At 50.1% G+C, this 21,846-nt stretch overlaps 1 protein-coding gene across 1 annotated transcript in view; it reads left to right on the top strand.

Moving 5' to 3' along the window:
* The window catches only part of PAPPA2 (pappalysin 2), a 207,889-nt gene that overhangs the window by 139,931 nt on the left and 46,112 nt on the right, over window positions 1-21,846 (top strand). The window contains exons 16-18 of the mRNA XM_024551729.3: window positions 1,526-1,697; window positions 4,978-5,155; window positions 6,345-6,558. Of these exons, the coding sequence (XP_024407497.2) occupies window positions 1,526-1,697; window positions 4,978-5,155; window positions 6,345-6,558 (564 nt within the window). The remainder of the gene's footprint in view (window positions 1-1,525; window positions 1,698-4,977; window positions 5,156-6,344; window positions 6,559-21,846) is intronic.

The following is a 21,846-nucleotide window of genomic DNA, read 5'->3' as shown; positions in this document are numbered from 1 at the left end:
TGGCGCGAGGCTGGGAACATGGAGAACACCACTTCTCTCACAAAAGCCGTGTTTGTAGTGGACGAGAAACACAGAAGGGCTTTGGGGTTGAGGTGTGAGGAAGAAAAGTCTACAATTGGTACCAGATGCCATCAGAAGCTAACGACCTGACAAACACCATCCTCGTAAAACAAATTCCTTAAAAAGGAAGCAAATGGAAATATAAGCTAGTGAAAGAATTTGCAGCAGCTGCCCTGAAACCATTTCTCACTTCATAAACAGGTCTGGGTTTGGTGGGGTTTTTTTGGTCTTGGTTTTATTTCATGTCACTTTCCCCCTGGTCTGTGCTCCCCTGTCTCTCTCTCCCTCCCTTCTGCTGGTTCTGGAAGGACTTCGCACACCGGTAGTCATAGCAACAGTAGTTATTGGAACTCCATGCTGCTGGAAGGAGGCTCACTCACAGGATTTGTTTTGTGTCCTATCTGAGCTCCAGATCGTCCTCAAGGATGACATGGTGTAATTGGATGGAGTCGCTGAGAAACAGCACGTGCTATTTCACATTAACTTCTTGGCATTAAGCTGACATGAACCACAACTGTTAATGACTCTGTTTTCCTCTACACTGTGCTTAACACACTGAAGAAATACTATGTTTCGTAGACATCAGAGCACATGGCAGCTTTGGAACCTGGAGTTCTTTAGTGTCACTGATGAGGTCTTCTGATCTCATCCCACGAAGGAAAGCCAGGTTTTGGATCCCCTACCCCCATAGGTTGAAGAGCGACCCAGAGACAAAGATTTATTACAGTGTTGGGTTTGGGAAATTCCTGTTGAGAATTCACAACCCCTCCCCCAGCTCATGTAATTCTCCCTCCCTTGGGGCTCCCTGCAGGCTCTGAGGTGTACCACAGCCTCACAGAGAATAATCAGGGCCGAAAGGAGTCAAGGCTTTTCTTCATACTGCTCACCTCCAGCCCTTCATCCTGTACCTAAAAAGCATGGGTCCAAGAAGCGCCAATGTCACTGGCATGTGACTTCAGTCCTGTGGGCACACACGTGATTGGGGCAGCAATGTTAGCATCTTCAGATCAAGTTCATCTTCTTCAAACCAGCACCTTTTAAATCAATTCTCAGTCACTTCCCGGCAGTATGTGTGTAGTCGATGACAGTTCCTTTCCCCACCCTCATCTCGTTGCCCCGCTCTTCAATAACATCACTGAACACGAATACTACTCGGGGAGAAATAAAGCCAGTTGATGATGAAATGCACAGTAGTCATCTTGGCTGATGTTGGGCATCACTGCCGGCGCCATCAGGAGCGAGGAAGCACCTTGCTGGTTCCTGCACTAGACCATGATACTGTTCTTGTTTATTGTATGCTGAGTGGTTCCAGGTCATATAGAAGGAGGTGACGAGTTTACTGTAGGTGTTAGAAGAAAGCGTTCTCTTTGGTTTCAAGGCCCTTTCCAGGGGAAGCTGCCGAGCTGTTGCTGCTGCCCACTGGGTCTGCGTCAGCCTAAGATGTTTCTCTTTCTGTCATCCACAGCTGTGTCCACCAGCCCCGTGGGGAGCAGGGCAGCTGTGCACCCCTGCTGCTTGATCACACGGATGTGGTGAACTGTACCTCTGGGGGCCCGGGTCACATGAAGTGCTCTGTCACCTGTCAAAGGGGGTTTGCCCTTCAGGCCAGCAGTGGGAAGTACCTGAGGCCCATGCAGGTGAGTTGGAAACCTGTGTCATCAGGGCTGAGCTCCTGGGAAGGGAAGGTCCTCATGCTCCTCTCTCTGGCCCCATCAAGGGAGGGCAGGTGGGTACCAGTCATTTGAAAGGAGACCTGTGGACTCTCAAAGGCCAGGAGGAGCAGGGCTTTATAGAAATGCAAGGTATGTAAGAGCTTGCGCTGTGCCCACTCGACGGGGGGTCAGATTCCCTCCAGATGGGCAGTAGACCGGGCACATTCCATTCCTTTCCCTGTTCTTGTTTCCCGTCAGAAATGACATTCCCCACTTTTGCCTTCAAGATGAGAATGCCACAGTTCAGCCCTGAACCCAGTGTGCAGCCAGCTTGTCTGTGGTTCACTGCCCGACTCCCCAGCCCTTCTTACAAGAAGGCTGGAGGAAAAGAGTTTGCTTTCCTTCCCTCTGTTACTGAGGAGGGGATTGTATCGTGACTCTAGCTTTGATGGAAGTTTCCAAATTTCCACAAGCCACTACAGCACCATTTCCAGGAGTTCAAGGTGATTCGGAGGTAAGAGTGTGGCCTGGGACAGACCTGGAATGAAACTTTGGCCCCGCTGCTTATTGGGTGTCTGATTTTAGGTAAAAACAAACAAAGCAAACAAGCCTCTTCAGGTTTTTTTCCACAATTGTAAAATAATTAGAACAGAACTATTTCCGTTATTGAGTTGTTAGGATGACTGATTGGAAATCACTTAAAAGCTTCTAGCAGAACGCTAGGAGCAAGGCACTCCGGTAAGCTGCCATTACTACGAGCGTGATGCTGTATTTTCAGCCAAAAATGCTGCTCCCCATCTTTTCCTTAGAGGGCTTTCAGTGCTCTGCTGAGCTGTTTCACTAGAAATCAGCCCTGAGAAAACGTGTCCACGATGGGAAACACAGCGAGTGCGTGTTAGGCCAAAGACGGTGGCGCTCGAGGAGAAGCCCAGGGACGAGGGGCACGGTGAGGGGAGAGTGGACGTGGGCTGGCAGTCAGATGTCAGTGGTGCGGAAGACAGGAAATTCACTGGTCAGTGGAGAACTTCATTCGCTTAGAGAGAGTCAGAATTTAAAGACACAGCCATTGGCTTCAGTTAGTTTGGGTACCGCGTGGAAAGGAACACTACGGCATACCTGCGTGATACGACGCTCCTCATCACCTGCCTGTTCTTCACCTAGCTTCACTTGCTCTAGAAGAGCGAAAAGATGAAAAAGGACCTCCCCCCAAACTGTAGGGACTGAATACCTTCATGTGTTAGGGAAGGGAAGGGAGAGAAGAGATGACAGTGTTTGCAATACGTTACAATTAAGAGCCAATTCAAAACGAAACGGGCAGGGCTCAGTGAATGAAGTCAGGAGAAAAACCAGGCGGTACGTGCGGAGTTTGGGAGATGCTCTTGGAGCCATCGCTGCGGTCTGAGCCCACGTGCCAGCGTGCCAGGGGCAGAGTCTGGGGCGGGAGCTCACACTTCACCAGCCGTGCAGTAGGGTCCACTGTCCCCTGACCTCCCCTGTCACCTGAGGCGGGCCCCGCTTAAGAAATGATACAGTCCTGCTGTGATCACAAGACAGCGGGGGATATTTGCTTGTTGTGGACACGAGAACTGAAACTAAACAGAAAAATGTGTCTGGCTGTGACTTGGGCCCTCCTGGCAGGCAGCAGGGGAACATTGGGAAACAGGGAGGAGCTGGTAACCAGGAGCGGGTGTCAGGGGTGACAGGTGCTTTCACTAGTCATTTTACCTTTGGCTGTGGCCCCTGTGGTCTCCTGGCAGGATGGCGGGCGGAGCCACAGAGTCACCCCCTCCCCTTCCCTCTCCCTCTATGACCTTTGCTGATCCTTTGGCCAGAGCAGCAGCTGTGCTTTCTCCCAAACAAGCCCTCAGTCCCTGCTCCTTCTAGTCCCCTCCCTCAGAGTGTTTTCTTCCTCCTCCTTCCCCTCCGAAGCCCCACTCATCTTTCAAGTCCCAGCTCCTGCGTCACCGGCTCTGTGAGCCACCCCAACACGCTGTCCCTGCTGCCCAAGGACAGGCAGCCCCGCCGCTACCCCATAGTGCTGCCTCAGAACAAGCACACATATACGACACTGCTGTGGTTTTCATAGATTTGTGTTTTCGCTCTTTGTGGCCCCCATTTCCTGCCTCTCTCCTTACCTTTTGCATTCTTTGGACTGTTCTCTCTGCCATCATCGTGGAAAGGGGTAGGAAGTAACAGAAGTATATCTCTTGCGTTTTTCCCGTACCTCCTTTCCGCCCTCTCCTGTTGTCTCTCTCTCTCTCTCCTTCTGTCCATTCTTCCCCTTCAGGTGCTTTGTGAGCCACTGGTCCCACCTGTGGTTTGCTCTGCTGGTAGGTTACTAGCTCCTTGAGGGCATCTTGTTTACCGAAACCTAGGACAGAACTTGGCTCTTCCAGGTGCTCAGTCAGTGCCTCTTCATTCACTCATGGCGATGACTTCTCAGGACACCCTGCAGAACTGGGGCCCAGGGAAGGGGCTGGCATCTCAGGTTTCACCGCACGGTTTGGAAGGTGCCTGGTACAAATTGATTCTCAACTGTCCTTAGATATTGTGCACCACCCTTTACTCGTTGGCTCCTCGACAAGGTCCCCGCGGGAAGCCAATGGCGTGGTTTGCAATCGGCAGTTTGAGAGGATTTAACAAAGGGACTACTTGCAAAGGTGGCAGCAGGATCTCGGGAAAGGACAGGGAGAGGGTGCAGTCTCCCAGGGTTGAAGGGGCGGTCACCAGCCCTGGGCCTGGAAGGCTGACTGCAGGGAGCAGTGAGAGAACCCGGGAGGGGAGAGCACAGGAGCTGTGTGCAGAGGGCCGCCCAGGGGTGGGGCTGACCTGCAGCAGCCCCCTGCGGAGGGAGTGGGAAGGGTAAGCACCCTGCCCTCTCCCCCGCCCCTCTGCCCCAGTCTCCTGCCATTGTGCCCTGGGCAGAGGCTTGGAGTGCACAGGGGCCTGCGTCCCTGGGCACAGACCAGAGGGAGGAGGGTAGAGAGCGAACAGAGGGACATGCTGCGGGCAGCCAGAGCTGGCCTGGAGGGGTGTCCTCCCCCTCCAGTGGTTCTCTCACAGACGGCACCTTCCCTCAGCCTCAGAATAGGGAGGCTGCATGTTAAGATGATAAGGCAGAAAGAGGGAGAAAGGCAATATAACTGTTACCTGTCTTGAATCTTCGCATAGATCCTCACTGGGAAACCATTAGGGTAAGCCTTCCAAAGTGACCAGTGGGAGGCTTCTGGTGGGACCATGACAGAGGGACGTTCTCTGTTCCCAGCGGGAAATCCTGCTCACATGCTCCTCCGGGCACTGGGACCGGGCAGTGCGCTGCGCTCCCCTGGACTGCGGCGTCCCCGACCCGTCTCTGGTGAACTACGCGACCTTCTCCTGCTCCGAGGGAACGACCTTCCTGAAACGCTGCTCCGCCGCCTGTGTCCCTCCAGCCAAGCTTCAAGGTACCGTCTGGCCAACCAGGAACTGTGGGCTGCAGGGCCCCTCCAGTCCCTCTCTCTTTGGGGGCTCCTCGGGGATCTTGCCCGCACCCCGATACTCTTCCCATTTGCTGTGCTGGACCACCCTCTTCTGATAACCACAGCCAAGTCCCAGAGGCAACGCTGTTCTTCCTGACGGCCTCAGGGGGTGTCCTGGCTTGGGACCTCGTAACCGAAAGAAAGGGCCACCTGCTTCTGTTTTTATTCGACTGAATGTCCTCCGCAGTCAAGCCAACAACAGGTTCCTGATAACACTAATAATAACACTACACTTATCATGCTCATTTCTTAATTTAACACTGACCACCATCCTATGAGTTAAGTGCTTTTCGCTTTGCTCTATAGATGAGAACATAGTTGTCAGATTGGTTCCTGGCTGCACCGCTAGTCACAGACGACCGGGGCAGAACCCTGCGCTAGCTGCCCAGCCCTGCTCTTTACCTCCTTGCGGACGCCCATGCGCCTACTGGTGGCTTGTTACAAATGCAGCTCCCCGAGCCCCATGCCGACAGACTCTGGTCCAGAAGGTCTGGGGTGGGCTGGTGGCACAACCAGAAGTGCAAGGATTGCTTCTCGAAGGCCTGTGGTGTGGGGTCGAAGCACAGAACTCTGCAGCCAAACTGCCTGAGTTCAGTCCCTGCCTCTGCCTCTTACTAGTTCAGGCAAGTCACCTAGGCCTAGTTTCCTCCTCTGCCAAGTGGGAATAACAGTGAGGTATATTTCATGCCGTTGCTTGAGGTTTGACACTTGCGTGAGTTAATGTGTGTGAAATGTTCAGAACAGCGCCTGGTATGTGTTATAATAAGCACTATGTACAAGAGACCTGTAATCATTATAATGTTTTCCGTGACACGGTCACTGCTGCGTTTTTATCATCTGTAGGTAGGGAGCGAGGTAATGACTGGGTGACTAGCCCTTCTGTCCCTGAGGTCAAGGGGTCGTTATCTGGCCTCTATTCTGTATAGTAGTTCACATTGGCGGCTCTGTGGGTAAGAAATGCAGGAAAGACTTTTGCCCTGAGATTTTAGAGAATTGCTCAACAAAGAGTGATGTCCTTTCGAAGGATGCGGTGGCTGCTTTGGCTCTGTCTGACGTTGTGATGTTTCTGGACTCTGTGTTCTGAGCACCCTGTACTTCTCTTTCCTGGAGTCAGGACTGAGCCCGTGGCTGACCTGCCTGGAGGACGGGCTCTGGTCTCTCCCCGAAGCCTACTGCAAGTTGGAGTGTGCCGCACCCCCCGTCATCCTGAACGCCGACTTGCTCCTGCCGCGCTGCCTCCAGGGCCACCACGACGTGGGCTCTACCTGCAGATACGCATGCAAACCCGGCTACTACGTGGTGGGAGGCACGGAGCGTCACATCAGGAAGTAAGTGGGCTCGCCCTGGCCTGTGTGGTGCCCCCCCTTTGTGAGCCCCAGGCCATTGCTTTGGGAGTAACATCAGGACCTCTGGGTCATCCAGTGCGTGTTCAGTTTGTTTGATTTGGTTTGTTTGTGCACGCTCTCTTTACCTGCACAGGGGTATTCCCCAGTCATGACAGGTAGGTTGACGAGGTGTGCTTTCTGCGAAGATGATCCTTTCCCACAGGAGATTCCCATACAGTCTCACCTAGGTGCTCTTTAAAAGAGTCTCTGCCCTACTTATCATTTTCCTTTGAAGTAAGTGTTAGGAGCTCCCCAGGTGTTATGTGTGTGGGGACACCCTGGTCGGGGGACCATCAGGGGCCCACGATGGCAGCTCTGGGAGAAACAGCTTAGACACTGGCTGTGTGATGCTGGGAAGGGGTTTCTCTGCCTCGGTCTTCTCATCAGTAAATGAGGATAAAAGTAATAACGTCCCCCTGATAGAGCTGATGAGGGACTAGATAAGTTTCTAAGTATCAAATGTGAGGTTCAGTCCGTTTACTTTGAGAGCATAAAACTCAGCACGCATTAGCCATTGGCATTGTTATTATCGTCTCTCTGCTTTCGTGTGAACACTCCTAGACCCAGAAGCTGGAGAGCCTTTCTTCCCAAGGCCCAGCGATCAGAAGAACAAAAGCTTCCTACAGCATGTCAAAGGACACAAGGGCTGTGAAGACAGTCAGGCGGGGTCCAAATCCCGGTCGTCCCCCTCTGCGTAGGCTCCGTAACCTCAACCAAGTCACTTAACGCCTGGGTCTCGATCTTCTCTGGAAACTGGGGATGACGCACGCGTGTCGGGTTGAGGATTCAGTGAGAGAACACAGATCCAGCCCAGTGCCTGCCTGGTGCCAGTTGCTCCATAAATGGTTTCAGAAAATGAGCCCTTTTCTAAACAAACAAATACTTTCAGAAAAAGAAACTCTTTGTACTCAGTAAATAGTAGCTATTCTTTCCCAACCATAAATTATGTCAGCACAGGAGAAAATCAAAATCATTGTTTTACCCAGGACTTTAGTAGAAGTCTGACCACAGTAGGTACTTTTTTCAGATATTTGTTTTAAACTAACAAAACCCCAGCCGCAGCACCAGGAGATACACACTTTGCTTGAATTCTCTGGTGGGGCAGGAGGAAACCTGGAGACTGGCTCTCGGGCTCACATTCGCCCCTCTCTCTTCAGTATGCAGTCTTCTTCCTGTGGGCAGACTCAGTGTGACTGCACCCAGGACCTTCCTCCACTCCAGAAACAGCCCAGACACCCGCGAGAGGCGGGGAAACCATCCCCCTCCTTGTCCTCCCAGTTTAAGGCAAGAGCCAGGCTGATCAGAAGATGAATACTGATGAAAAATTCATAGCAGGCAGCATCTGCTTCAGTGGACTCCAGTAGGTATCCTCGACAGTTATTGACAGCAGAGAACACATTTGCATCTGATTTGCATAGGATCTAGGTCGATTTGCATAGTAATGCCTTGACAGGCAGTGAGTCTGCCCTGGTCATCTTCGAGTGAGAACGGTGTCGCCAGGAGCCCGAAGGCTGCTCCGAAGGCTGCTTTTCCCTGTCTCTTCTTGCCTCCAATTTCACACTCCTGCACCTGACTCAGATGTTGGCAGAGCAGAGCGGGGAAGAATAATTGAGGGGGGAGAGAGGTCTCGGGACCAGAAAGAAGAACTAAGGGTGGCGGGACTGTTTCTAGCTCTCGGCCCAGTGAGACCCCCCGCACCCCCCAGAACTGTGGGCTTTCTGCCTGACCCTGCAGCTCCACCCCAGGTGGGGGGCACACAAGGACCATTCATTAGCACGACCCCTCTGGTTGAGAAGCTGGAAGCTTGCGTCATGCAGCATTGGCACTGGTTTGGGCTTAAACATTTACGTTCACAAGCGCAGTGCTGAGGAGAGATTACTAAGTTATTTACTGCCCTGTGTAGACTGGTTTAAATCTGAGTTTATACCTGTTTACATAGCAGGCGGCGGGTTGGTAATCAGGAGTTTGCTGGCCGGTGTAAATCACTGCCACTGGCCAGGGAGTTTACACAACGAACCATGTCAGCCTTGTCCCTTGCTTGGTGGACGGAGCCCAGAGCCGTATAAACGGGGCCCTCGGCTTCTTTCTAGGACGTGTAGGCAGGAGAACGAGGAACTGAGAAGAGTAGCTGGGAGATCCACCCAGACCTGCGCAGGTTTTGTGTGGTTCTGCAAGCCCTGGAAAACCCCACAAGGGTCAGATCCGCAGCTGGCTGTGGGCATGACTCTGAACCGTGTGTTTACATGATAGACACGTGTCTGCACGTTTGCAGCCACCGTGTGAATGGAGTAGGGTGGAGTGATTATTTCTCTGCAACAGGGTTGCAAGGAGGGGATGTACTGAAAGCAGTTTAATCCGTGTCCTGGATATTACCTTTTGTTCATTTCCTTTTTTTAAAAAAGATGTTCTTTTTAAAAAGATTTTATTTATATTTAGAGAGAGGGGAAGAGAAGGCAAAAGAGAGGGATAGAAACATCTATGTGTGGTTACCTCTCACATGCCACCTACTGGGGACCTGGCCCGCAACCCAGACGTGAGCCCCGACCAGGAATCGAACTGACAACCCTTTGGTTTGCAGGCTGGCACTCAATCCACTGAGTCACACCAGCCAGGGCTGTTCATTTCTTTTTTAAAGTAGGAAATAAGTAGTAACATATCAACCAGGTTCATTCCCTTGCTGCTTCTTCTCAGGTCTATTGAACGTTGTTTCAAGAGAAAAGAAATATAGGCACTAGATGTGACTTGCACTTTCCATCCGACCCGTGGAAGCTTCGTGCCAGTCCACTTGGGGATGGCCGGATGGCACAGCTATACAGTCTCCTCTGCATGTTCGGTGCCAGTCCCTGGGTTGGGAGTGAAGAACACTCGTGAATAAGACCAAGGCTCTGGCCTCAGGAGGCACACAGCCTCCACGCTCCCTCGCTCGAGTGTGTCATTCCTCCTGGAAGCACAGCATGGCAGGGGGACTGGCTGGCACTTTCTCCTGACCCTGCATTCCTTGTCCCTCTTCCTGGAGTTTGGGGGCGGTCTTGCCCACCCTTGGTCTGATCCCTGAGAACTGAGAGAAACGCATTGGCTTAGTCCTGGGTCAAGGACTTCGACCTTAAAGTCATGGGCGGAGTCAGCATCACCCAAAGGCCATGGACTCCCCAGAGGAAAATTGAGGAGGGTTTAAATGGATGTTGGGGGGACAAAAGATCAATAAAACAGAAGTAAATGGCCTTTCTCTAGTGCAGCCATAGAATGGTACGGCCACATCGTGCAATAGCCTGCCACCATCAGAAATGCTGGAAGAATATTGAAGACGTGGGAAAACGTTCACGGTACAAGCAAAGCTAACTGGATAAAAGCAAGAAGTACTGTTCTAAATGGCACAGTCCCCATGTTTCATATTAGAAGTGTATTTTACTACTTTCTCCATAGCTGGAATGATTGTGATATTAATAATCATAACCTCAGGTGGCTTTGTAGGGAATATAACTTTTCTTTTACTGCTTGTTTATATTTGCTAAATTTTCTAGAGTCTGAAATGAGATAAATGGATAAACAGTTTAAAAACAGGATAAAGTGCGTTATAAAGAATAGGTTATAGCAATTTGTGTGGGGGCAGAGAATAAAAAAAAGAAAGAAAGGTAGGCTGATCTTTCTGAATAGGCAAGCCAGGAAGAAACCAGCACTCGCTGATGGTAGTAAGAAGGGTGTGTGACCCTTTCACCCTGTGCCCAAATTCTTCTGTGTTTCGAGGACCAGCACTATCTGTTCCTGAAGGTCACTGCAGAGGTCTCCTCCAGTCCTGACCCCTCCTCCCTACCTTCTAGCACATCACCGCCCTGAGGAGCACAGGCCTGCCTGCAGGTGTGCCAGTTAACCCACACCCCAAGCACGTTCTCCCCTTCTTCTCGTCTCAAATGAACCCCTCCCCTTTTGCTCCAGAATCTCTGTTACCCCTTGGGAATTTCTCTCAATGCATTTACCTTCCTCTCTCCTACATTTGAGTCCACTCTCTTCCTCTCATTGGCTACTGCTCTCTCAAGGTGCTCAGGCTCCTCCCACGTGAGAACTCAGGCGAGCCCACTCCGGCCACCTCTCTGTCTTTCTCCCTCCCTTCCACAGTGGAACTTGGTCGAACAGTTGTCTGGATTCACTGTCTCCATCTTGCCATCCTCTTCTCTGTCCTCCATACTGGACCCTCAGGTTTTTCCTTCCCTCTCTCCGCTCAAGCAGAGCCTGCCACATGTTCATTACATGGGAATATTTGGCTGATGGTGTCGTCACCCTGAGAGACAGGATGGGCCCTCCCACCCCAAATTTGGGGTGGGTGTGAAACTAACAGTGCCTCATGCAGACCGGAGAGCATGAAAAGGTTTATTCCTCACAGAATGAGGCATTCTGGGGAGAGCAGGGGGACCCCAGGTTGACCTTCAAATGGCTAGAGAGGTCAGGGGGAGGCAAGGTCAGGGGGAGGCTGGCAGGGGTTCCCTGGTGCCTATTAGAGAGTTGGCATGACGAGGGCGTCTGCATGGTTCCTGCTGGTGCTGGAGAGAAAGCGCCCAGGCTCTCCGAGGGGCTTGCTCACACAAGGGGCCAGGGGCGTGACGCCATCAGCAGTGCCCCCATCAAACGTGGGGTCAATCTCTGCCTCATGGCGTGATCGGCTGCAGCCTCCCTGCAGCTTTCCCTCCTTGATTCTGTGTCATCTCTGTCTCTCCTCCATTTCCTTTTCCGTCTTTTCTGCCGTTTCCCATTCCTTCCATGCCTGGGTTTCTCTGAGCTCACTCTCTCTCTCGCTTTATCTACATATACCATTGTTAGGGATGTGGCTCATTCCCCCCAGGGCCCCGAGTACCATTCACAGGGTGAGGACCCCTAAATCCTCTCCGCCACTCTAGTCTGTCCCCTGAAGGGCCCTGAGGTCTGTTAGGCCAGCTGCCAGTGGATGTAGCACTTGGATACCCCGTCTGCCTCTCAAAGTCTTACCATGCAAAGCAGAGCCTGTTGTAATCTCTTTCCAACCCATAATCCTTCCATGTTCACGTGATCGGTTTGGTCCAGGAACCTGCTCATAACCTGCACCTGAGTCTTCGCTGTCCTTTACTCTCAGTCCAGTGGGTCATCAACTCCATGGAGTGCTGTCATCTTACCGACGCTCAGACGTGCCATGTCTTCCTGTTCCGCTGCCCCTTCTCTGTAACAGGCCACTGTCATTTTTCACTTCTGAACTGATCTTTCTGACTGGCGTTTCCCCCCCGTTCAATACACCTACTGCTTTGCAGCAGCAGTGACCTTTGGAAAGCTCAAATCCAATTGTCATATTCCCCTACATAAAACTGGGTGGCCGGCCTTTCTGCTGTTTTATTTAAGGGGAAACAAAAGCGGAAACTTAAAATCTTCTCCAGGTCTTGCCTGGTCTCGCTGGGCCTTGCCTAATTCTCCAGGCTCATCGCTCACTCGTCCCTGGAAGACCACCTCCCTCCGTCACACACAACGCCTTGTGCAGCACGGGCTCTGAGCTGCTGGGCGTCTGCTACTTCTTCATCTACGCCATGGCCAGCATGCCTCTGGACCTGCACGCATGCTATTTCTTCTGCCCGCCCTCTCTGGCAGTGATCTTTTGCTTGGCTGATCCTGCTCTCCTGTGTTTAGCATAGGTGTGACTTTATCTAGGAAGCCCACGAGTCGCCCCACTCTGTAGGAAGTGCCCCTCCCATGGGCTCCCGTTGCACACAGAACCTCCCTGGCAACATCGTTCACCTCGCTGAGCGGGCATGGTCTGGTTACCTGTCTGTGTTCTGCAACAGACCACGAGTGTGTGTGTGTTTAGCACCATGTGCCCGGTGGCCCCTGCAGTTACCGCTCACTCATTTACCCAGTGAGTGCTTTCTGAATGGATGAGAAGACTGAATTTATAAGGAAAATCATGATAGGATTTTGACATTAAAAAGTGGCGAAGGCAAGGGGGATTTTCCTAAGCAGCGGTGATCTTTATTTCAAGTGCCTTAGAGTGGCAGAAAACTTTTGAAAATGTATGTGTACATTTTTCTTCCGGCACTCGTCTTGGCAACATAGAAGGAATGGCCATGGTCCAAAGAGAGCTTTAGTTTCCTTTATTCAACAGACATTTACCTTGATTAGCACAGCTCTGTGAAGAGAAGCAGTAAAAGGCCTAGACCTCTCCAAAAGCGCACCAGAGCAGTGGTTCTCGCCCCTGGCTGCATCTTAGCGTCACCTGGGGCAACTTGAAAAATCTTAATGTCCAGCTCACACCCCAAACAGCAGAGTCTCTAAGGGTGGTTGGGGCAGGGGGCGGCGACCCAGGCACTGGTGTTTTGCAAAGCTCTCCCTGCCGCTGCGTTGTGCAGCCAAAATCAAGAGGCACCAGGCTAGTGGAACCTTCGTTCCTGTAAGAACAGTATTGGTCATGGGATTTGACTTGCCTGAAGGAATCCAGAGCGATGTTTGCCTTTTTCCAAAATTAGTGTAGCAGCCCCTTTTTCAAGCCAGGTTTTTGCATGTTTCTTTGAGGCTTGTTTACTTTTGGAGGTAACAGAGGAAAAACAGAACTGTAAGTCTGAAGAAACTGCCAGGATTAGGTAGTGTCAGGAGCTCGCTCTTACTCACATTTTATAGCACACACACACACACACACACACACACACACACACACTGTCCTTTAATGTCGTTTCTTTCCCCTGTGCCGTTTACTTCTGCACGCATATCATCACTGGGCACGCCTTTGTTTTACCGACCTGACTTCCTGGGGAGCATAAACAAATGCACGTCAACCTGCGTGCCATCCGAAAGACCATCCTGTATCCGTGCTCTCACACTCAGAGTCACCTTTTTTCTCGCAGGGTGTTATCTCTGTGTGTGAAGGTTAGGTTAACCCAACAGGGCTCGTAATTAATTTGACTTCTAAGTGATTCCACAGCCTTCTAACTTGACATAGATTGGCTCTCATTCTGTAAGTCATTCGTCAAGATGCCATTCAAAAGGTACTCGGGCGTCAGGTCTTCTCGAGAGTAATTGTGAGCAGCAATTGTCCTTTCTGAGGGTTGGCCATGGGGTCAGCTTTTCTGAAGTACACAGGTATATGAAAGTTCTAGAAACACAGTCTAGGTCAAGAATGCAGTAACTGGGCCTCATCGCGTGACTCTTACTGCCACACCGATGCGTGGGTGGAGATCCTCGTCAGTGCGGTTTGTCTGACCTGACCTGGGTTGGGGCTGGGGTGGCCCTGGAGCTGCGTGTGTGGACTTGACCCATCTGTGCACACAAAGACCATTCGTGGGGCAGTGAGGGAAAAGCATGAGGTCCAGGCTCCATTCAGTTGGGTTGAAGACAATGACGATGGTGACGTTGATTCCTCCTGTGTGCTATGCGTGCTTCTCGTGGCACTAATACATTTTACTATCTAAGAAAATGATACTGTATACTAAACTAATATAAAAATATAATAAAAACAATGAACTACTATATAATAAAATAATATATAATAGTTTTTACATAATTTTATTATGTAATAAAAATCTATTATTATGTAATAAAATAATATATAATATAGTATAATATATCATGATATCGTAATGTATAACTCGATATAATATGATAGTGCATTTTAGGATATGATCACCCCCTGTTACAGATGAGCAAGCTGAGACTCAGAGAATTGTTCGGTAGCTCTCCGCAATCACTCAGCCAGTGGATGGTGTTAAAAGACTTTTAAGACTTTTAAGCTTGAGCAAATTACTTCTGTGGACCTTTTTTTTTTTTTTTTTTGGCCACATCTGTAAAATAAGAAACAAGTCTTGAATGACTTTCAGCTCTAAAAGTCTATGTTTCATTTTCTATCTCAATAGAATCACTGAGAAGAGTTAACATTAGGGTATAAAAACATCAAGAGAAACGATATATAATAGTATTACCATCAGAGGATAAAACAGAAGCAGTGATATATTATAAACACACATACTACTACACGGGCGTGATCTTAGTGGGCAATAGTTAAGGTTATACTCAGAGAGCTTCTGGTCTGAAAGGAAGGCCAAGGCTGAACTCTCTTCTTCTCAATCGGTTTTGGTTAATTTTTCTCCATTCACACCCAAGAGAATTGAATCCAGGTCTTCCTGAAGATAGAATTTCAGGAACTCTTTAAAGATTTCCAGAATTGAGTTTAACTCCTACATTAAAACTTTTCTAAAACTTCTGAAGAAGATGATTTAGTCACATTGTTAGGGAAGCTTTTCTTAGTCCCAGAGTTATCTCTTGGCTTGGAGTTTAATTACGCAGATTCTAGGGTCAGTAAAATCTAAGTCTAAATCCCTGCTCTGCTCTTTATTAGCTTTTGGCCTTGGGCAGGTCACTGATTTATATTGATCGTCACTGTTCTTTTTTTTTTTTTTCAATTTTTATTGTTATTCAATTACAGTTGTATGCCTTTTCTCCCCTTCCCTCCCCCCCACCCCAGCTGAACCCACCTCCCTCCCCCACCCCCACAATTCCCCCTGATTTTGTCCATGTGTCCTTTATAATAGTTCCTGCAATCCCCTCTTCCCACTGTCCCCACCCCACTCCCCCCGGCCACTGCTAGACTGTTCCCAACCTCAATGTCTCTGGTTGTATTTTGTTTGCTTTTTGCCCATCAGCAAACGAGTGGATCCAAAAACTATGGTATATTTACACAATGGAAGTCTACGCAGCAGAGAGAAAGAAGGAGCTTATACCCTTTGCAACAGCATGGATGGAACTGGAGACCATTATGCTAAGTGAAATAAGCCAGGCGGTGAGGGACAAATACCATATGATCTCACCTTTAACTGGAACATAGTCACTGTTCTTATTTACAAAATGAAGATAATAGAAAATAGGCATACGTATGAGTTTTTTTTAAGGATTTGGGGAGATAGTAGATGTGAAGAACCTGTGTGGCTTTTAGTCATGTTAAGCTTTAGTTCATCAGTAGCTGCTTTTTATTTACATCATCAGCAGCAGCAGCCGCTGGATTTCCACCAGGTTAGATGCCTTTGGTAAACAGGTGGGTTTAACAGGTAAACTTCTGTAACAGGAAGTATATTGAGCTACATTTTTATCGGTGGCTGTTGTCTCCCAGCTGTGGTTGCTTCCTATGCTCCGGAATATGACACAGAAACCAGGAAGGGTGGAGTTGACACTCCAAGTGGGAAGTGTGGGTCTTCAGTTACTAGGTCAGTGAGGGTGCGTTTCCCCTGCCTATTCAAAAATGCGCACACATATCAAGACAGAAAGAGCATTACATTTTTAAAAATGTGCACTTTCTCCCCCCAACCCCCAATCAGAACCCTCTCTCTGAATGCTTCATTTCATCCTGCCGTCGACTCCCTGAGTTATCCAAACACCACAGGCTTCAAGTCGACCATGAAAAGGGAAAAGGGGGATGTGGGGAAAAGCAGTGGAAATGAAATCGTCAGCAAGACCGAGCTGGACGTGCTTCAGAAGTGAGGGTGGGCGAGGGAGGTGGGGCTGGTCTGGAGGGGGTGGGGAGGGCACGTCTCGGAGACCTTACCTAGACTCGTAGCCTCTTTTGATCTCTTGAACCATAGCTAATTTTATTCCACCGTAGGAGGGAAGGAAAGACTTGGATAATGACGTGCGCAGTTAAGACAAATGCTAAAACTCTGTAAGTGTCCTGGATTGGGGATTTTAAAAAGTCAGTGAAATGCTTTACCCAGTTTTTAATTTCTGTGCCCTGCCATAAGAATAGGTGCTGAGTGTACGGACATGTATGTATACATACGTAGACACACCTGCTATCTATGATTTTCCAATTAAGGGACATACTCTCATCTCCCCATACACTTGTGCAGCTTTGAGAAACAAATTTGTTTTCTTTCCATTAAAACCGTGTCTGGCTTTATAATTAGTGTTTATAGTAAACGCATTTCTAAGTTTATCCTTGGAGTGCTCAGTTCTCTTGCCATTGCAGGATAATATGATCTTCAGGCTCATTTATCATGGCCTCTTTTGGCCTCGAGGGACTGCGCCTCTTCTCCAAGCCTCAGCCACTCGGGTCCACACGTGGGCGGGCGCAGGCCAGCTCGCCGCGGTGGGCTTCAGGCGGCTCCGGTGACTGGCGGTGAGCCTTCGCTTGAAACAGAGCGTTTGTTGAACTCCGAAGTTTCCCTGTGGCCCTCAGTCCCAGTCTTGGGAGCCGCTTTATTGTAAAACTGTCCTTCCTCTTTTGATTTTATATTTGCTGTTGATTTCTCTATTAATCAGAAAATAATTTTTGAAGTCTAGAATGAGGAAACACTGGCTTGCTCTGTGTAAGCCAACAGGACTTTCTTCATCCTCTTAACTTTTCTCTTTGGTGCCCTTTCTTCGCTTCCTTTTCCCTCCCCCACCCCCTCTCTCAGGCTCTGGCTACTCCTCTTCAGCCTGGCGAATGAACGCTGTGACCTGGCCTTTGGTCTCCAGGGATGGGGTCATCTTGGGCCAAAAGGATTTATGAACTGTCTCCCAAAGGATTCTGGGTGGGACAACACTGTGAAGAATTACTTGGGGTGTGGGGGGCACTGAGTAGAATAACACTTCACACATACCCCACACACAGCGTGGGGGTGTGGAGAGGGAACTGTGGTTGAGTAGGTCCTTCGGTCATCAGAGCTAATAATTTCTGCTGCTTGCTAAGCCCTTATTGGACTACATGCATTACACACACTAACTTATATGATCTTCTAATGACCCTGTGTGGGAGCTGTTACTGTCCCCATTTTTCAGGTAGGAAAACTGAGGAAGGGTAGGTGGTTAATGAAAAGTCAGAGACTTACCAAGAGCTGGAGTTGGAGCGTTGGTCTCCGGGTGCTAAATCACCTGCTCTGAACCATCCTGCTCCGCTGTCTTCCTGATGGGAATCGCGCAGCGCGGCCACTCGAAGCCCGCTCAAGTCCACTTCTTCCTCTGCAGTCCAGGGAAGTTGGCCAGGAGAGAGTTAATCAGCCTTGTCCCTCAGACCCTCACCCGAGGGATGAATGATCAGGAGGACTGCAAATACAGGGCTCACCTGTGTCCATTCCCAAGTCCTTGTGTATGTCTCAACCTTCTAGAAGGTCTGGTGTCTCCTTAGTGGGTTGAGGTATTATCTTTGCCGTGGCTTCTGGACAAGGAGCCACGCAAGGAGCTTCTCTTCCCTGACAGCAGTGGCGACGTGCAGTGATTGATCAGGAAGGCCCAGGGGAGGGTGTGGATGTGAGTTACTGTCAGCACTTTGGGTCACACCTGTCTGTGAGCCCAACTGACCAGGAGCCAGGGGTGTAACAATACCTGGAGGGGTCCCTAGGCTGAAAACTTAGTGAGGGTGACCAAAGGATTTCTTACAAGTGGGAGAACCTGCCTTCTGACGTTGAATTCATATAATCTGTGGCCTTTCTCTGCCAGAATCTTGTCCCACCTGCCTCCCCCAGCCTCTGGCCCTGCCTCACCTCTAACCCAACACAGGGGCCATGCTGTGGGCTTCAAACACTACTCTTCACACCTCTGGATTCTTGCATGCCCTTCCTCCCAGCACTCCTCCTCCTCCTTGTCCACCTACTGCGCCCATGTCCAAGTGTTCCTTGCCTGTATCCTTCCTTCCTGTCGCCAGGCAGTGTCGGTAGCTCCCCTCAGGCTCCCCAATTATAGTAGCAGTGTTTGTCTCTACAACTGCACAACCTCATGTAACGCACGGGCACATACTAGGAGCTCAGGGAATATTCATTGGCCGAACTTACCAATGGACAAATAACTGAATGATGAACGATGGTGAAGGCAAGAGACTCTAATTTTACATTCCCGTGCTTTGGACTCAGTTCACCCGGCCATTCAGTGTAACCCGCACTCCCTCCAGCACACACTGAGGGGCGGAACCGTGTTAACTGCAGTTGCATATGTTTGTGTTAGCGAAACCGCAGGATGTTTTTCGATCTGGAGGTAACCGGAGCAGATTTGTTAGGAAGAGAACCCTATCGTATGCTGTATGGAGAATGTATGAGAGGGGCCATATATGGCAAAGAGATTAAGTGGGGGGCTGTTGAACTTGACGTGGGAGAGGCTGAGAGTTGGACAATTAAGGCAGTGGCAGAAAGAGATAGAGAAGGGGCCCCAAACCTGAGTTAGGTGTGCAGACCTAGGGGCAGGGCATTACTGCACCTGCCAGTTTGGAGACCTAACATCTGGCAGCAGAAAGTCTAAAGATAGACGTGCGGGGTGGCCAGGCTTCAAAGTGGCACCGTCCACATGCTGTTAGGACTCAGCAGCTGCTCGTTCTAACAGCGTGAGGAACGGGGACAGATTCCAGAGAGATTTGGGAAGTAACACTGAGAGGACTTGCCGATGTATAGCGAGATCAGGTGGGGGCTTGGGGAAAGGTAAGATGGAGAAAAAGAGTAGAATTAAGGATGTTTCCCAAGGTTCAAGTTTGAGCAACAGGGTAGAGGGTGGTATACTTCTGAGCTTGAATTGACTGAGGAAGAGCATGTGTGGAGATAAAGGGACCAAGAACTCAGGTGCCAGTAGTCTCATCACCCTGGGTGGGTTTGAGGGGAGAATCTCTCACACAACGCCTAGTAGGCGCTCGATGTTCTATTGTTGTTCTGTTATTGTAATCGTTTACGAGGGGCTACCCATTGGAGACACCGGATGCCCTATGTCAGCCAAGACCTGATCATTCTCTTGGAGTCAACAATCACACTTTTATTTTCTCCAAAGGAAAATAAATACTCCTTTTGAAAACCCTGCCTTGGTGATAGAAAGATGGGGTAGATGCATGTATGCCTCAGGCAACATCAATCAAACTTCCAGCCAAGTGTTGATTACAAGATCTTTGTTTCTGGCCAAGACATACAAAGCAGAAAGAGCCCAGCTGGGTTTTCAGCTCTAGGTGGATGCCACGAGTTCTGGAAATTGGAAAACGTGTCTTCTGACTTGGAAGGTGTGGCGATCTGTCTGGAGTAGTTGGAGGGAAAATAAATGCAAACCGTCTGCCACAGCGCCTCACGGTGCCATCTGCTCAGTAAGTGGTCTGGATGCAGCTCTTTGGTATTTGCTAAGCGCCAGCCTTTGGACCAGGGTTGTTCGGTGGGTGATTTCGCTCCCTGATTTCTATACCCGTGGCTTAATTTTGCTAGCATAGGAAAGTAGCGTAGATTTTCCTTAGTTTGCCCGCCTGGCTACGTATTAAAACTGCTGGCAGTTTTAAAAATACAGGTTTCGCCTGTGTGTAGTCCGCGTGCCTGTCAATACAGTGTTGTTGATTTTTTTTAATGACTTCTGCGCCCTGCGTCTTCGATGTCATTTGGAAACCATTGGTCTGACAGTTGGGGTGTTACCGCATGATTTCAAAATTCTTGAGTTCTACTCTTGCTTCAGCCAGTGACTCGCTTGCTATGTGGCCTTGGGCGAGTCACCTCATGGTTACTGATGTGCGGTTTCCTGCCTGCAAAGTGAAACAGCCTCGCCTCTCTCACTCCACGGGGGTGAAGAGGATGTTTCACGTGAGAGGCTGGAGGGACAGACAGAGGCCTGCTTGTGTGCCTTGGTCTCTAGCCAATGCCACCATTCTTTGAAATGCAAACTTCAATGACTTTAAAGTGTCACTTGGTTCTTTATTCATACACTTTATGCGGAGGAGGTGGACCATTGTGAATAAACCAGTTTTTTCATTAGAAGGGTCAGGGTCACTCCTCACCATCAGCAAACTGAAAGAGGCAGCCATGACACCACTGGAGATCACAGTCCTGCCACGTGTACAGGTGACAGTCCCCTTCACGGGCCCCGTGCGGAGATCCAGTTTCCCAGAGCAGGGAAGAATCCAGGACACTCAGAATTCCTGCCATAATCACAGTGCAAAATGGCCAGGCCCAGCTCATGGCATCAAGTGCCCGCTGCATACCCTGGGGTCTCCGGCCACAAGCAGGAGTGGACAGGCATCGCCACGGAGCCAGGGAGACAGCCCTGGCCGCCGGGCCTGAGGCGCGCGGAAGCTTTGTGAGAAGGCTGAGGAGGGACCTGAAGTGCATCGTTGGGTGGAGTGAGGTGCAGAAGCTGTGACAGGCTTAGGGAGAGGTGGCCACTGGAGGCCACCCCTGCACCAGGGAGAAGCAGTTATGAGGAGAATCCAGAGGCTGAGTGGACACAGGAGCCCCTGCAGAAAGGGAGCTGTGTTTCCTAGGGAGCCAGGAGTCTTTCCCATCTGGCGTCACTCCTGCCTGTGGGGCCACCACACCCCACTCGCTCTTTGCCACCCAAGTTTATTGAGTCTCCCTGCACCCCTGAGGTTATGAACGGGCAGGGGGCTGTATGAAATTGACCTTGTTGAATAGTGGGGAAAGGAAGGACTGTGTCCCTGGCTGACATATCCCAGGCAATTCAGAGAAAAACACCACATGAAGTCAAAGTATCATTGTCCTGGCCAGGCAAGGGTCTTCCTCGCTAACCGTGCTGCCGTGCGAGGTTTGCCAGCCTCACCACTGCCCTGGCCTCAGTGCCCTGGCCTGCTCTCTCCAGCCGGGGGACATTGTTCAGCGGAGGCAGGGGAAGGGTTTCATTGGTGGGAGATTGCGGGAGGAAGAGACTCCCCAGGAAGATATAAACTCTGTAGAGGAAAGAAGGATGAAGTACCCAGTCCGGGAGAGGGGCAGAAAAAGATGAAAAAGGAGCTTCCTTGTAAAAACAACGGTGACCCTTTCATTGGAAATACATTTGGGAAGAGATTTTAAGATGACATCTTCCATTAGGAAAAGAAGCCATTATCAAGAAGTGCGGGATTTCATTTATCTGAAATTCAAGAATGGGCAAAGCTAGCCAGTGCTGATGAGAGTCAGAACAGCGTGGGTTGCCGGGGGTGGGCAAGTTTAGCTGGGCAGGGGCACCCTGGGAGCATGGGGGGCTGCAGGTGTTCTGTGTCTTGGTCTGAGAGATGGTGGCCCCCGTGTGTTCACAGGTAAAATGCCTCCAGCTGCCTACTAAGATTTGTGTAACGTCGTATACCTAATTTATTCCTCGGTGCAAAAGTGTTAAATGAATCTCTTGTTTCTGCCACACTGATAAATGTGGCCTTAAGAGGAAGGACATCTGGGATGCTCAGTGGGAGGGAGATGCTGCTAATATTCAGAGTGGACTGTAGAGCATATGTGGGCCAATTACAGAGCCGGTTAAACCTGTGGAGCCAATTAAACCGGCCCGCGGCAGGGCCACAGGCTCTGGCCGCGGACAACCTAAGTC

The sequence above is a fragment of the Desmodus rotundus genome, chromosome 12 (genome assembly GCF_022682495.2).
Source record: "Desmodus rotundus isolate HL8 chromosome 12, HLdesRot8A.1, whole genome shotgun sequence".
Lineage (NCBI taxonomy): Eukaryota > Metazoa > Chordata > Mammalia > Chiroptera > Phyllostomidae > Desmodus > Desmodus rotundus.
This window is presented reverse-complemented; position numbering and strand designations above follow the sequence as displayed.